This window comes from Pinus tabuliformis, chromosome 1_1, assembly GCF_031772625.1.
Source record: "Pinus tabuliformis cultivar Carrire ecotype Pingquan chromosome 1_1, CPIR1, whole genome shotgun sequence".
Classification (NCBI taxonomy): Eukaryota; Viridiplantae; Streptophyta; class Pinopsida; order Pinales; family Pinaceae; genus Pinus; species Pinus tabuliformis.
In genome coordinates, this window is record NC_142297.1 from 528,441,626 (window position 1) to 528,456,515 (window position 14,890).

The 14,890-nt window shown below is 40.9% G+C and overlaps 1 protein-coding gene across 1 annotated transcript; it reads right to left on the reverse strand.

Moving 5' to 3' along the window:
• Positions 1 to 6,150: 6,150 nt before the first annotated feature.
• LOC149214103 (uncharacterized) lies at positions 6,151 to 13,668 on the reverse strand. Its single transcript, XM_089392187.1, has 4 exons — positions 12,999 to 13,668; positions 11,788 to 12,895; positions 11,367 to 11,648; positions 6,151 to 11,069 (listed from the first exon to the last, which is right to left on the reverse strand). Exons 1-4 carry the CDS (start codon positions 13,583 to 13,585, stop codon positions 7,386 to 7,388), a joined length of 5,661 nt encoding a protein of 1,886 aa, XP_089248313.1. The 5' UTR covers positions 13,586 to 13,668; the 3' UTR covers positions 6,151 to 7,385.
• Between the last annotated feature and the right edge of the window lie 1,222 nt (positions 13,669 to 14,890).

Below are 14,890 nucleotides of genomic sequence, written 5' to 3' on the forward strand. Positions count from 1 at the left end.
GAAGCTGCAAAACTTAGTGAAAAGACTCAGACAAAAGATAAGGACATTAAAAAGGGGAAAAATTTCAAGCAGAACCCCGAAAACGGTGAATGTAGCCATTCAGACTGAATTCCCTAATACAAAGGTTACTGGGACTCAAACCGAGCCCATATTCATTCAAATTGATAAGGAACAACATGCAACCATTATAGAAGCAGCTGCCCAAACAGAGAATGTACATTTTTGTAATGTAGTTGTTCAAACAGAGGCAATATCCTCCAATAGTGCGGACACCCAAATAGATATCCAAGCTAAAGATGTTTTGATAAGCAACGATCCTGGTATAACAAATCTTCAAGAGAATCTGGCACAGGCTCGACTGACCATAGAAAGGCTTGAGGAAGAGACTGTTCCCCAACAAAGGTACCAAGAATTACAGAGGCAATTGCGGGATATCAACGCGTTAGAAAGCAAGGCCTTCGAGAAATGTCGGAGGGTAGAAGAAAGAACTGAGAAAATAAAGATCAGACTGGAGGCAGTCATGCATCAAAGGGATACTCTCTATTCCCTATACACATATGTTTTAGCATGCAAGTCCCCTGCCAAGAACTTTGCTTTATTTTTATTATAAAGGTATTTACAGTTAAAAATTAAGGTTGTCAGGGCAGGGAAATCCATAGAATTGAAAACTGTGGAAGATTTCATAAACTGCTGTAAACACCATGGAGTGAAAGTTCAATGATTACTCTGTGAGTTTTATTTGCATAATTTTATATTGGAAGAAGAAATGGAGAAGAATCCCAGCCCTTTTGTGGGGGATATACAATTTCAAGCTTTCATTTCATTTGTTGTTAACCAATTGAAGTGGTTCAAAGCCCATAATGCTTTCCAGAGGCAGGAAAATGGGTTGGACCTTTGGGTCAGGGGTGAATCGAAAAACCCACTACAAATGTTGGTCAAACACAAAAGTTTGATGCAAAAGGAAGGAGTAATCCAGGTATTGGGGCCCATTCACAAAGAAATTGTCCAGCAGGGAGTAGAGTATTTTCTCTCTATCAAAGACAACTCCTTGGCAGCAGCTAAATTTAGATGGACAGTTTCCAATCGTAATGTGCAAGACAAAGAACCATTCAACTATAAAAACTTTAAATTGGCCGCAGATCGCTTTGTTACATATAGTAACCTCATCTTGAGGGAAGGGCCATATTGGCTAGGCTGTTGATTTCGTAGTCCTATTGTCTGGTATCCTGCAGAAGACTATAAAGCTATATATGAATTACCTAAAGGACAGACATGACACATTTTTGAAACTTTGGCCAAGAATCATGGGTTTAGGCCACTTCATGACAATCCTTCTCCAGCCTATTCTTTGACTGCTTTGCACACAAACTACATGGTTTTCATGAGGGCGTGAAAAAGGATATGTAGGGGAGTGTGTTGAGTTATGGAAAAGGTATGCATATCTTATTTATTTTATTATCCTTTTCCTTAGTTATATCCCTTCTACACCCTAAAGTGTTAATATATCAAGGGATTATGGTAAAAATAAGGAAATTATCTATCATCACGATTTAGCTAACTATTATCACTCTTCATGCATGAAAAGGAAAAAATGGAACAAACGTTGTTCCCTAGCCAGGAAACAATGTACAGGCAGCAAGCCAAGGATGGAGCGCACAGTTATGGATAAGAACAAAGAAGATCACAGCATTAGCACAAAGACAGAGAGTTAACTGAAGATGGAAGATTGCGTGAATCCCTCAGGATCTCTTGATCCTGAGGGATCGCTGTTACTATTTTACCCTTCTTACCGCTTGGCCATTATAAAAGGCAACAATTGTAAAGAGAACGGAGGATGGGGAGATTATTCAGAAATTACTATTGTATTTTTACTTTGATCATCGACTCTTGTTGTTGAAACATAGTACGAACTGGCTGTAACTATTTTGCAAATGATTAATATATAATATAGTTGTTGTTCCTTCTCTCATACTGAAGTAATCCAGCAGTGTTCACTGGCGGCTAAGGGCCTGACCCTGGTGGATTCACTTGTTGTTCCTGTATCATTCTTTTACAATTTCTGTCGTGTGATGGTTTGGTTTGATTTCCATTTATTGTAATCGCATTGCTTTGCTATTTCATATTCTCAGAATTACTCTGTTTTACATGTTGCAGAAGTATTGGTTCAAGTCGTTATTCAATTACCTGTTTCAGTATTTCTTTATTATTATTTCAGATTTAGTCCTTTGAGTTCAGCATTCTATTTCCAATCTAGTAATTTAGTTCAGCGTGCTATCTTGAGATTCTCCACTGTAAAGAGCATTGACTACTGTTGTCTACGCTCTCAGACCGAGATCCCTGTTGTTCAGATTAGAAAATACTTTTGGAATATCAATCAGTTAAAAGAGAAATGAGTTATTGTTACTATATTCTTGATTGATACTTGAATGAATGTTTGATTTGGTTTCATTAGCAAGTTAAGCTTTCTTTTAATTGCAATTTGAGTTCACTAGTTGCATCCATTTATTCTTGTATTTGAGAGCACTGTACTGCAATTTAGAAACATTACTCTTGAGTAAATAGCCACCACAAACTATGTACACTCTTGAAATAGAAAATCTTGCCCGGATTGATAACTAATGTGAAGATAATTAGGAGTTAAAAAGACACCTTTTATACCTCAACACAGCCTAGTCAGCACACCTGCAAATTTTTTAGCTATTGAGCCAAACCATCAGAACATCATAACTTTTTCATACGATATTGGATTGAGGTGATTCAAGTGTCGTTGGAATCAAAATGACGAACACACACCAATTTTGAAAGATTCTGGTCACTTCTATTTTTGAGAAAAAATTTGATCTCTAAATCTTTAGGTAAAAAATAAAAATAAATAAATAAATCAAAGAACGATAAATGGAAATTTAAAATAAAAAATTAAAATGAACTTATAAAATAAGACAAATAAAATAAACAAATAAATAACAATTCATTAATTAAAAAAAAAGTATATATAAAAATAAAATATAAAATAGAGTGAATAACATTAGTAAATTATTAAGGAGACAAGGTCGGGACCAAATAACTGCTAATTTTCTAGCCAATGTCTCTGTTTAGTTTAAGAGGCCTCCTTTTGATTTATATGGCTTGCATAAACTTGTGGTGATGGAAATGACTAATCCTTAAATAAATATTTCACTTTCAAGAATTAGACCTCGGTGGGGAGGATAAGATTCCACTCAACTACTTAAACTAAACCCAACTAACTAAATAAACTACAACATGCATCAATAGACTTTTTATTTTGATATCTAGCTTTGAAAATAAATCAAAAATGGATGTAAATGATATTAAAAATGATAAATTGTTCCTTGGTTATTTTGAATCACATGATGCCTCAAAACTCATCATGTGATTTATAATTCAATGATGGCTTAATGGATTAGTTTATATTGTAGTGTTAAAATCTATGCCAATAATATGACTTTCATAGAGATTGAGTTGTTGAATGATCCACCCACATCCACTTACTCAAGTATACTTGGTGTACCCTTAAACAACCTTAAAACATCTTATAAAACAACTTACAACATAATTCAAACATATGCTTCCTCCATCTATATTTTAATGTGCACTAGAATCAATTCATAAAATTCCAAAGAGTTGTTAATCTTATATCAATGATGGGTTATCCTACACCATAATCCATATGAACTACTACAATCACAATGATGATTCCACTTTCAAATGCATGATGGTTTAACAAAATATCGACCATGTGAATAATGTAAATAATGATCCCATGAAATGCATGATGGTCAAACAAAATATTGACCATGTCAATAATGTAATATCTATAGCTTTTCATTTGGTCATGAGGAGCAATAATCATCTTGTCTATGTTGGTGAAGAGATCTCATATACTCACCTTCAACCATTCATTGAATATAACACTTTAACCATTTATCCAATATAACACATGTAATTTCATATCAACAATGAGTTATCCTACACCATAATCCATGCATAATCCACATACACTACAACAATATTAATGACGGTTCAACTTTCAAATGCATGAAGGCCCGATGAAATACCAACCATGTCAATAACGTAAAAAATGGTTCCACTTTCAAATGCATGATGGTCCAACACAATATTAATTATGTCAATAATGAAAGATTTATAACTTTGCATATGATCACAAGGACCAACAATCATCTTGACTATGTTAGTGAAGGGTTCTCAAATTCTCACCTTCAACTATTCATCCCATCTAACACTTTAACCATTCATCCTATATAATGCATATAATTTATCAAAAGGGAAATATAAGGATGAGGACTATCAAAATTCCCCCTTTTCTTATAACTCAAGTAGGTTAAACTACTATTATTTATAATTTTATATAATAAAAAAATATATTATATATTTACATTATAAAGAGAAATAAAGAAGTGTGGCATGTATAGATTTATGGTGGGGTATTGGAAATTTTAAGAAAACACAAATCCTCATATATTATATATTTACATTATAAAGAGAAATAAAGAAGTGTGACATATATAGATTTATGGGGGTATTGGAAATTATAAGAAAACACAAATCCTCTTTCAAACACCACACTTGTAGAACATTATGCATCATTGTTTAGAAAAGGAACTTCTTTAAGATAAAGAGTTTTTTTATGGATTAAGTGAATAAATTGAGCTTTTGTTATATAATTTAAACCCTTTCACTATGAGATGGATGTGGTATGTATCATTCAATCATATTTTAACATTTTTGATAAATTAGAAAGTAAAAATAATTGAAAATTTATAATTGAAAATAGTTATTTTCGTTCATTGGTCCTTTGCTTTCTTCATTGTTCCTTGATGAAGAAGGTTTGAACAACAAAACCCTATTCCTAGAATGTGGCTCAATTATAACTTGACCAAACAACTTGATTGTGAGCCCCCAAACATAGTTTTCCAGTGCCATTTTTTCTCATACTATGTTCATACTTTATAACACATATAGAAGAGGCATGAAACCATTCCATTATTCATGTCTTGAATATTCTATATGAAATTGTGTGAATAGTTTGATTACAATAAGAAATAATAGAGAGAGTACTTCAGAAATTTGGTGCTTCATAGTTGATTCAGCTAAAAGTTTTCTCCTCATCATTTGATGGGTGAATTTAATAAGAATTTTGGTTGTAACTCTTTTTTTTTTTCAGAGGGAAAAAAACATGATATTATATTCTGGAAAATGTTGAGAGGATACATAAGCATGTGAGGCTGGCCGGCAAGACAGGCCAAGAAACATAGCCATACATATAACATATAACCTTAAGGATGGAGACCGAAACAGTCCGACCGCTAAGTAGCATGAGAAGATGGCCGAGAGGCGCAGATGGCCGAGAGGCGCATTAACAGCATGAAACCATACATAAATGACATAGCAGAGCCCGAACCATAATGATTCATGAAGAGACTAAGAGCAACCTGTGATGAGGATATCAAAACATAGAGAAATAAACCTGAGGAAAGGGACATAGAAACAGAGAAGAGATAGAAAAATTGAACAAAACAGCGGGATGAGGAAGGATCAATCAGGAAGGATCGATCGTGGCAGATATATGGATCAAAGTGGAGGAGAGAGGAGTCCTGAGATCCTGGAAGATGCAGGAGTTCCGCCATTTCCACAAGGTCCATCACGTGAAGATGAAAAGGGATCTCCATGCAGGCCGCTGATCCGACCACCAACTGAAAGCATCCAGGACAGAAGAAAAAGACTGCAGGGGAAATTTTGGTTGTAACTCTATTCTTGAGAGCTTGTCATTAGGAGCCAATGAGTCATGACTCTTGCAAAATGTTGAGTCCATAACCCTCTTGTGCACTTTGGACTATGGATTTTCAACCTTTAATTGAAGTATACATGTGACCCACTACCAAATTGGTATATGAGATTCTTTATTTGTGGGACAAGGGTGAGTGTAACTCTATTCTTGAGAGCGTGCACTTTGGACTATGGGACTACACTTTGGACTATGGGACGCACTTTGGACTATGGGACTATGGTGGACTATAGGACTACACTTTGGACTATGGGACCCACTACAGGACCCGAAGTGCTAGTTTTCAACCTTTAATTGAATTATACATGTGACCCACTACCAAATTGGTATATGAGATTCTTTATTGTTGGACAAGGGACCCACCTCCAGGCATGTTATGTCTACAAAATCATACATACTCTACCCCTCTGGTTTTGAATCTCTGACCTATTATGAAAAAACACATGCTTTTATGGTTAAGATCCCCTCTATATAAAAACATTTAAAAATAGCTACAACTAAATAGTTTGATGAATTTTAATATTAAGGGACTTCGATAATGGGTAATTAAAATGGTAAAACAACTGTGTCGAAGTTGTCATTCTCACAAAGTTGAAGTTCTCAGTCGATTTAAAATTTGTGAATCACTGTAGCCATAACGCTACAAGTTATGCTGAGGTGGAGCTTTTAAATTATCGGGAGGCCGCTTCTATGCAGTATTTCTTACAATTATTTCACTAGGAGGGAACAGTGTTTGATTTGATGGCCAATTATCCCCGCGTCTTCGCGGGCACCCGGCATTGCCTGCTTCAGGGAAGAAGTAAACTAGATTATTTGCATGGAAACTTCAAAGAATCGTAATGCTATGGGAAGCAAAAGCAATTTGAAAATTCTGAGATTACAATCCCCTCTTACGAAATGCTGCAACCTTCGATCGTAACCTGAAGTTATCTATACCTAATTGCTGCTCCAATTTGAAATATTTGCCAGACTTAGTTGCAGAGTTGAAACAGTGGTGAACGGCGATGATATGTTAAACAAGAATATAGTATTTGCCAGCAGGTGTAGCACAGTTGATTGTTCCCAGCATGAAGTGGCAATCGCCATTGCGCAAAAGGTTGGAAGAGAAAAAGAAGCATTGGCAGATCCGAGAGGGCGCACATTGTTGCAGGACTCAACAGTTAGGCATGCATGGGACGAGACTGAAGGAGTTATCATTTTGTGAAAGAATCTGCCCCAACCTTCAACCCCTCAACGTCAGCTTTTGTTATGAACGCCACTAATATCTTGGGACTTACAGGGAAATTCTGCACTGGAGAAAATAAAAGGGCTTCTTGGTCTTGTAAAACTTGGACTACTGGATATGGACATCAGGGGGTGAAACGAAATAGAAGAGCTGATAGTGTAGGATTACTGGTACATGGATACATCAGGCGATGTAACGAAATAGAAGAGCTGAGCTGATAGTGTAGGATACCAGGTACTCGAAATCACCCTCTTTACGGCAAAAATGCTAATAGAATCCAGTGACCTCCTTTATAGTTCGAAATCTCTGGTCATAGTGGAACTTTGCCCGGAGAATTTATGGTACTTCTGAATGCCCCTCGTCAAGCTCCACAGACAAGCCAGACGTCTGTATGACTGTTAGATTGCGGAGCGATTTTGGCAGCGGTCGCAATTGCTGCAGGCTTATTAGATTCTCAAGAGAGTCTGGCAGCGCTCGCAAGTGGGAGCAGCCAGACAAGTTAAGATTCTGGAGGCCTGTGAGATTCGCAAGCGTGTATGGCAGCTCTAGCAACTGGGAGCACCCAGACAATTCAAGCTTCTGGAGGCCTGTGAGATTCCCGAGCGAGTATGGCAGCTCTAGCAACTGGGAGCACTCAGACAATTCAAGCTGCTTGAGGCCAGTGAGATTCCCGAGCGAGTTTGGCAGCACTAGCAACTGGGAGCACTCAGACAATTCAAGACGCTGGAGGCCAGTGAGATTTCCGAGCGAGTCTGGTGGCGTTTGCAACTTGAAGCACCCAGACAAGTCAAGGTGTTGGAGGCCTATGAGATTCCCGAGCAAGTCTGGGAGCGCTTGCAACTGGGAGCACCACGACAAGTCAAGTTGCTGGAGCCCTGTGAGATTCCAGAGCGAGTCTGGCACCGCTTGCAACTGGGAGCACGCAGACAAGTTAAGCTGCTGGAGGCCTGTTAGATTCCCGACCGAGTCTGGCAGCACCTGCAACTTGGAGCACCCAGACAAGTTAAGCTGTTGGAGCCCTGTTAGATTCCCAAGCGAGTCTGGCAGCGCTTGCAACTGGAAGCACCTAGGCAACTTAAGCCACTGGAGGCCTATGAGATTCCCGACCGAGTCTGGCAGCGCTCGCAAATTGGAGCACACAGACAAGTTAAGCTTCTGGAGGCCTGTGAGATTACCGACCGAGTCTGGCAGCCCTTGCAAGTTGGAGCACACTGACAAGTTAAGCTGCTGGAGGCCTGTTAGATTTCCGAGCGAGTCTGGCAGCGATCGCAACTGTGAGCATCCATACAAGTCGAGCTTCTGGAGGTCAGTGAGACTTTCGAGCGAGTCTGGCGCCGCATCGAACTGGGAGCACCCGGACAAGTAAAGTTGCTTGAGGCCCGTGAGATTGCCGAGCAAGTGTGGCGGCGCTTGCAACTGGGAGCACCCAGACAAGTCAAGCTGCTGGAGGCCTATAAGATTCCGGACGGAGCCTGGCAGCTCTTGCAACTGGGAGCACCCAGACAAGTCAAGCTGCTGGAGGCCTGTTAGATTCCCTAGCGAGTCTGGCAGCACTTGCAACTGGGAGCACCCAGACAAGTCAAGCTGCTGGAGGCCTGTTAGATTCCCCACCGAGTCTGGCAGCGGTTGCGACTGGGAGCACTGCAACAACCAGAAGCACCCAGACAAGTGAAGCTGCTGGAGGCCTTTTAGATTGCCGACCGAGTTTGGCAGTGTTTGCAACTGGGAGCATCCAGACAAATCAAGTTGCTGGAGCCCTGTGAGATTCCAGAGCGAGTCTGGCAGCGCTTTCAACTGGGAGCACACAGACAAGTTAAGCTTCTGGAGTCCCGTTAGATTCCCGACCGAGTCAGGCAGCGCTTGCAACTGGGAGCACCAAGACAAGTTTAGCTGCTGGAGGCCTGTTAGATACCCCAGCGAGTCTGGCAGCGCTAGCAACTGGGAGCACGTAGACAACTTAAGTTGCTGGATGCCTGTTAGATTCCCCAGCGAGTCTGGCAGCGCCTGCAACTGGGAGCACCCGGACATGTCAAGTTGATGGAGGCCTGTTAGATTCCCGACCAAATATGGCAGCCCTCGCAATTCCGAGCACTTGGACAGGTCAAGCTGCTGGAGGCCCGTGAGATTCCCCAGCGAGTCCGGGAGTTCTCGCAAATGTGAGCACCTAAACAAGTCAAGCTGCTGGAGGCGTGTGAGATTCCCGACCCAATCTGGCAGCTCTAGTAGCTCGAAGCACCCAGCCAAGTCAAGCTGCTCGCAGCCTGTGAGATTCGCGAGCGAGTCTGGCAGCCCTCGCAACAGCTGGCATCCAGACAAATCCAGTTGCTGGAGGCCTGTGAGATTTCCAAGCGAGTCTGGCAGCCCTCCCAACCGCGAGCACCCAGACAAGTCAACCTGTTGGAGGCCTGTGAGATTTCCGAGCAAGTCTGGCAACGCTTGCAACTGGCAGCACCCAGACAAGTCAAGCTGCTCGAGGTCTGTTAGATTCACGACGGTGCCTGGCAGCCCTCCCAATCGCGAGCAGTCAGACAAGTCAAGCTGCTGGAGCCCTGTTAGATTCCCGACCGAGTCTGGCAGCGCTCGCAAATTGGAGCAGACAGACAAGTTAAGCTTCTGGAGGCCTGTGAGATTACCGACCGAGTTTGGCAGCGTTTGCAAGTTGGAGCACACAGACAAGTTAAGCTGCTGGAGGCCTGTTAGATTTCCGAGCAACTCTGGCAGCGCTCGCAACGGGGAGCATCCAGACAAGTCGAGCTTCTTGATGCCTGTGAGATTTTGGAGAGAGTCTGGCAGCGCTTGCAACTGGGAACACCCAGTCAAGTAAAGTTGCTGGAGGCCCGTGAGATTCCCAAGCAAGTCTGGCAGTGCTTGCAACTGGGAGCACCAAGACAAGTCAAGTTGCTGGAGGCATGTCAGATTGCCAAGCGAGTCTGGCAGAGCTCGCAACTGGGAGCATCCAGACAAGTCAAGCCGCTGGATGCCTGTTAGATTCCATAAATATGACAGCCCTCCCAACCCCGCGCACCCAGACAAGTCAAGCTGCTGGAGGCCTTTGAGATTCAGGAGCGAGCATGGCAGCTCTAGCAACTGGGAGCACCCACACAATTCAAGCTTCTGGAGGCCAGTGAGATTCCCGAGGCAGTATGGCAGTTCTAACAACTGCGAGCACCCAGACAATTCAAGCTGCTGGAGGCCTGTGAGATTCCCGAGCGAGTCTGGCAACCCTTGCAACTTCGAGCACCCAGACAATTCAAGCCGCTGGAGGCCTCTGAGATTCCCGAGAGAGTCTGGCAGGCCTCCCAACCGCGAGCACCCAGACAAATCAAGCTGATGGAGACCTGTGAGATTCCCAAGCGAGTATGGTAGCTCTGGCAACTGCGAGCACCCAGATAATTCAAGCTGCTGGAGGCCTCTGAGATTCCCAAGCGAGTCTGGCAGCCCTTGCAACTGCGAGCACCCAGACAATTCAAGCTGCTGGAGGCCTGGGAGATTTCCGAGCGAGTCTGGCAGCTCACCCAACCGCGAGCACCCAGACAAGCCAAGCTGCTGGAGGCCTGTGAGACTCCCAAGCGAGTTTGGCAGCTCTTGCAACTGCGAGCATCCAGACAAGTCAAGCTGATGTAGCTCCGCGAGATTTCCCAATAAGTTTGGCAGCTTTATTAAGTGGTGGCACCCAGACAAGTCAAGATCCCGGAGGTTCGTAAGATTTCCGAGCGTCTCTGGCAGCCTTGCCAACAGAGAGCAGCCAGACAGGTCAAGATGACGGAGGTTTGTAAGATTCCCGAACGACTCTGGCAGCAGTAGCGACTTCCCGCTTGTGTGCATTATCGAATGTTCAAGTGAGTTCCCGCTTGTGGACATTCTAAGATGTTTAAGGGAGGTGAGATGAAAGAACTCATCTGGCAATGTTTCGATAATGTATCTCAGTTCAATCTTTTCGATATGCTTCAAATGCCCAATAGACTTCGGTAGCTGGAAAATTTCTGCATCAATAATCAACTCCCTCAAGTTCAAAGGTACCTGCAATACAATGCAATCTAAAATATAAATTCCGGAGATTGAAGTTGATTTGCACACGCTTCTGTCTAAATTGTAATTTTCATAATTAAAATTGTCTGCGCCAAAGGTATAAATAGATACTACGTTCTCAATCTGAAAATTGATAGCTACGATTCAAACGATCTTTTTAATTATTGACCAAATTTTAGATAAATAATCTAAATGATAAAAAATTTGTAAGTTTAAACTACGCTATAAATCTTGAGGTACCGCTACCGCCCCATACAAGGTAAAAAGTTTAGACAAACTATCACATACCTCACTTTCATCCTGCCATAATGTTTTCAATTTGCTCCCCGCCAGTCGTAAAACTCTCAAATTCCTTATTGGAATCCAAGAAGGCAGTGAGGTGTACGGATAACGAATCCAAGAAAGCCAAAGAAGATCTGAATGTTCCAGCAGGTTTGATATGCTTTCCAAACAATCACCTTCAGCCTTAAGCAGCTGCAACCTGCTCATATCGACAAAACTATTGTTGAGCTCCACAGGGTTGTTTACTGATGAGCCAGATCTTACTTCAACCATGTTGATTCCGCGCACCTAAATTGTTATTTGAAAACTGTTAGAAACTATGTTTACATATTTACAAAGTTCAGAATTTACAACAAGAGATACACATTTCCATAAGCATAAATTTATTTGAGAACACAAAGTAATGTCTAGATCTTCAAGCACCTACAGTTGAGTTTTTCCACGCATTATGAAAATGGTTTTCAGTGGGGCGCCAAAGACGACGGCGAAATCTCGAAGTGCTTTTCTCCGCCAAATCCCTGCCCAGGTCTATGAGATGATTGTGCATTCTTATGCGGCCTTTACTGTCGATCTCTACAAAGCACTGGTTCACTAGGTTCTGAAGATTCATCCACCCTACCCAGCCGGATGCATCCCAAATACTTATAACCGTATCCCTGTCTTCTCCATTGAGGAAACATGCAACGTCTAAAAAGATCTCTTTTTCCTGATCATCAAGACCATCGTAGCCGATTTCAAGTATTCTTTGTGCATTGGTGGGAAACCCTGCTATTTTTCGCGATGTGGTTTTCCAGTACTTCAAATCCTTTTGATAAACGAGTGCCCCAAGCACTTTGAGAGATAAGGGCAATCCATGGCACACATCCAAAAACTCTGCAACAACTTCTTTAAATCTAAAGACGGGAAGACGCTTGTGAAAGGCATGCAAACAAAAAAGCTCCTGAGAATGTTCTCTATCCAGGCCTGTCAGATTGTAAATGTCTGACTCTCTCATTCCTGACATTATAAGAACATCCTTATTACGGGATGTAACTAATATTAAGCTACCTGAATGGAGTACCTCAATCAGAGGTGAAAATAATGCATCCATCTGGTCAACATCGTCCACATCGTCTAAAATTACAAGGGGCCGAAAATTCGAGAGCGACCTTGAAAGCTCCTCTTTACCCTCTGCCACGCTAACTATTTCATGATCCAATGAAGTCAAGTCCTTTATGAGTTTATTCTGCAGGGAATGTAAAGAGCTCCTACCTGCAACTTCTCTCACGTCACATAAAAAACATGATCGATGGTAGGCTGACCTCTTGCGGTTAAAGAATGCTGTTGCCAAGGTCGTCTTCCCTACTCCCCCGACACCCACAATCCCCACAAACTTGGCCTTTCCTTTGTGTTGTGGCTGCTGTAATAGTACCGCCTTTTCAAAATCTGCAAGATTTTTATCCAAACCAATTGCATATTTGCCCAGCTGAAATTGTGGTTTTGCAACCTCTTCCTCCGCCATTTGCACTACCCTATCCACGAGCTCGCCTTCATCGCTGGTTATTCAAAGAAAAACAAACCAAACACGAGTATGAAAAACTTTGTTTACGACCATACATTTAACCTAATTTACGGAGAATAACAGATAAGAGTTCTAACCGTTTACATGCCTCCAGCTCCAAACCATTTACATGTGAAACATCAAACAGTGCTTTTCTCCAATCCGCAATTGTTTGTTGGCTGCAACTCCTTTTCTTTTCATGCCGTCTCAGGGCTTCATCATAGACTCCATTGTTGTCCACAAGGCACCGAAGATATCTCAGGATTTGGCCCAGCATTTCCTTTCGGCCCTGACCGTTCCTGATCCGTAGTTTAGCAGGCTTGACATCATAAAAGACTGGAATAATAGGAGCCTTGGACTTTAATATCAACAGGAGTTCATCGAGGCACCATTTTGATTCGGCGTATCTTGGAGAGAATATGGGGATATGAACAGAGGCGGTTGCAATGGCTCCTTCTACTCGAGAATCTAAGCGGTCTTCAGGCTGCGCTTCTGGCCGGTCGAAAAAGGCTCTGAATCCACGGTCAAGGAGACGACTGTAGAGATGGCTGGCGAAGTTATTCGTAACGTCTGATGCAGAAAAGTTAATGAAAACATCGAAATGGAAATTGTCATTGGTGTTGGTAGATGCGGCGGCAGAGGCAGAGGTGGAGGCGGAAGCGGAGGTGTTTCGTGGATGAGCCATTAGGTAAAGAAACTGCAGAAAATGATGAAAGAAATTGCAGAAGCAACTCCAGGCAGAATAACAACAGGAAAAGGCAGATTGACGAGGAGGACAACATAAGAAGGCAGATGAGGAAATTTTTGGCCCTAACGCGCCCTAATATTCCAAAACAAATTCCGTAAATTATTGACGAGGAGGACAACAGGAAAAGGAAGATGAGGACATTTTTGGTCCCACGCGCCCTAATATTCCAAAACAAATTCCGTAAATTATTGACCATAAAAAATGTCAAATTTGAATTTTTTAATTTGCATATTAAATAAACAAGAGTCATATCCTCATTCAGATCTGAGAGATATCTCGACGACTCTATCTTCAAAGGTAACATGAATCCACCACAAAAAAAACAAAGGAAAGAGTCCCATCATATATATGTATTTTTTTGGGTTAGAATTCAGTAATATAGCTGTGATGAAAATTGTGTTTTTTTATTATTTAAAATATATTTTATATTATGTAAATAAATTAGGTATTTTAAAAATTAAAAAAGAAAAATTGAATTTAGTAAATTAGACAATAATTTAAACGGATGATTTTTAAAAAAGAATTGTTAAATTTCAGATAAAACTGACTATAAAAACTCCCCAAAAATCTATCTCGTCTATTAATTAATATGTGTATTTATGTATTTCATCTATTAACACACAATCCATTTTAATAAAATTATCATATCAAATACATCCCACCAAAAAAATTATCATATCAAATACATCCCACCAAAAGTAAAAATTTAAAAGTTTCAAAAGACAAAGGCAAAGGCAGGGTCACAATGAAAAATTAGTTTATCCAAAGAGAGGTGAGATGGATGGATGGGTGTACGGCTACACCTTCCTTCCATAGGCATCCTAGCTGCTACGCTTCTGGCTTTCCTCATTCAATAAAGAATAAATCCATTCAGTCCTTTACATTAGATCTGGGAGGCCAGAGATATACAATAGCCAGCCGAAGTTTTAACACATTAGAGATACAAGCTCACACCCAAGTTATATTTTGAAACTAATTGCAAATTATACGATTTTATTTTTTTATTTCAAAATATTGAATTTTAATTTTTAAGTCTAATTTTATAGATTATTTTTAATTTAAGAAAAATATCAGTTTTACATAATATCATTATCATTTTTTTTTCTAGTCAAACTTATTTTTATTGTTACTTATCTATTTTTTATTGGTATTTATCTATATAAGATGGAAAAACAAGTTTGTTTGTTGAATTGAGGCTTCTGTGATCCATAATAGTTGAAAGAATAACTTCGGGGTAAATCA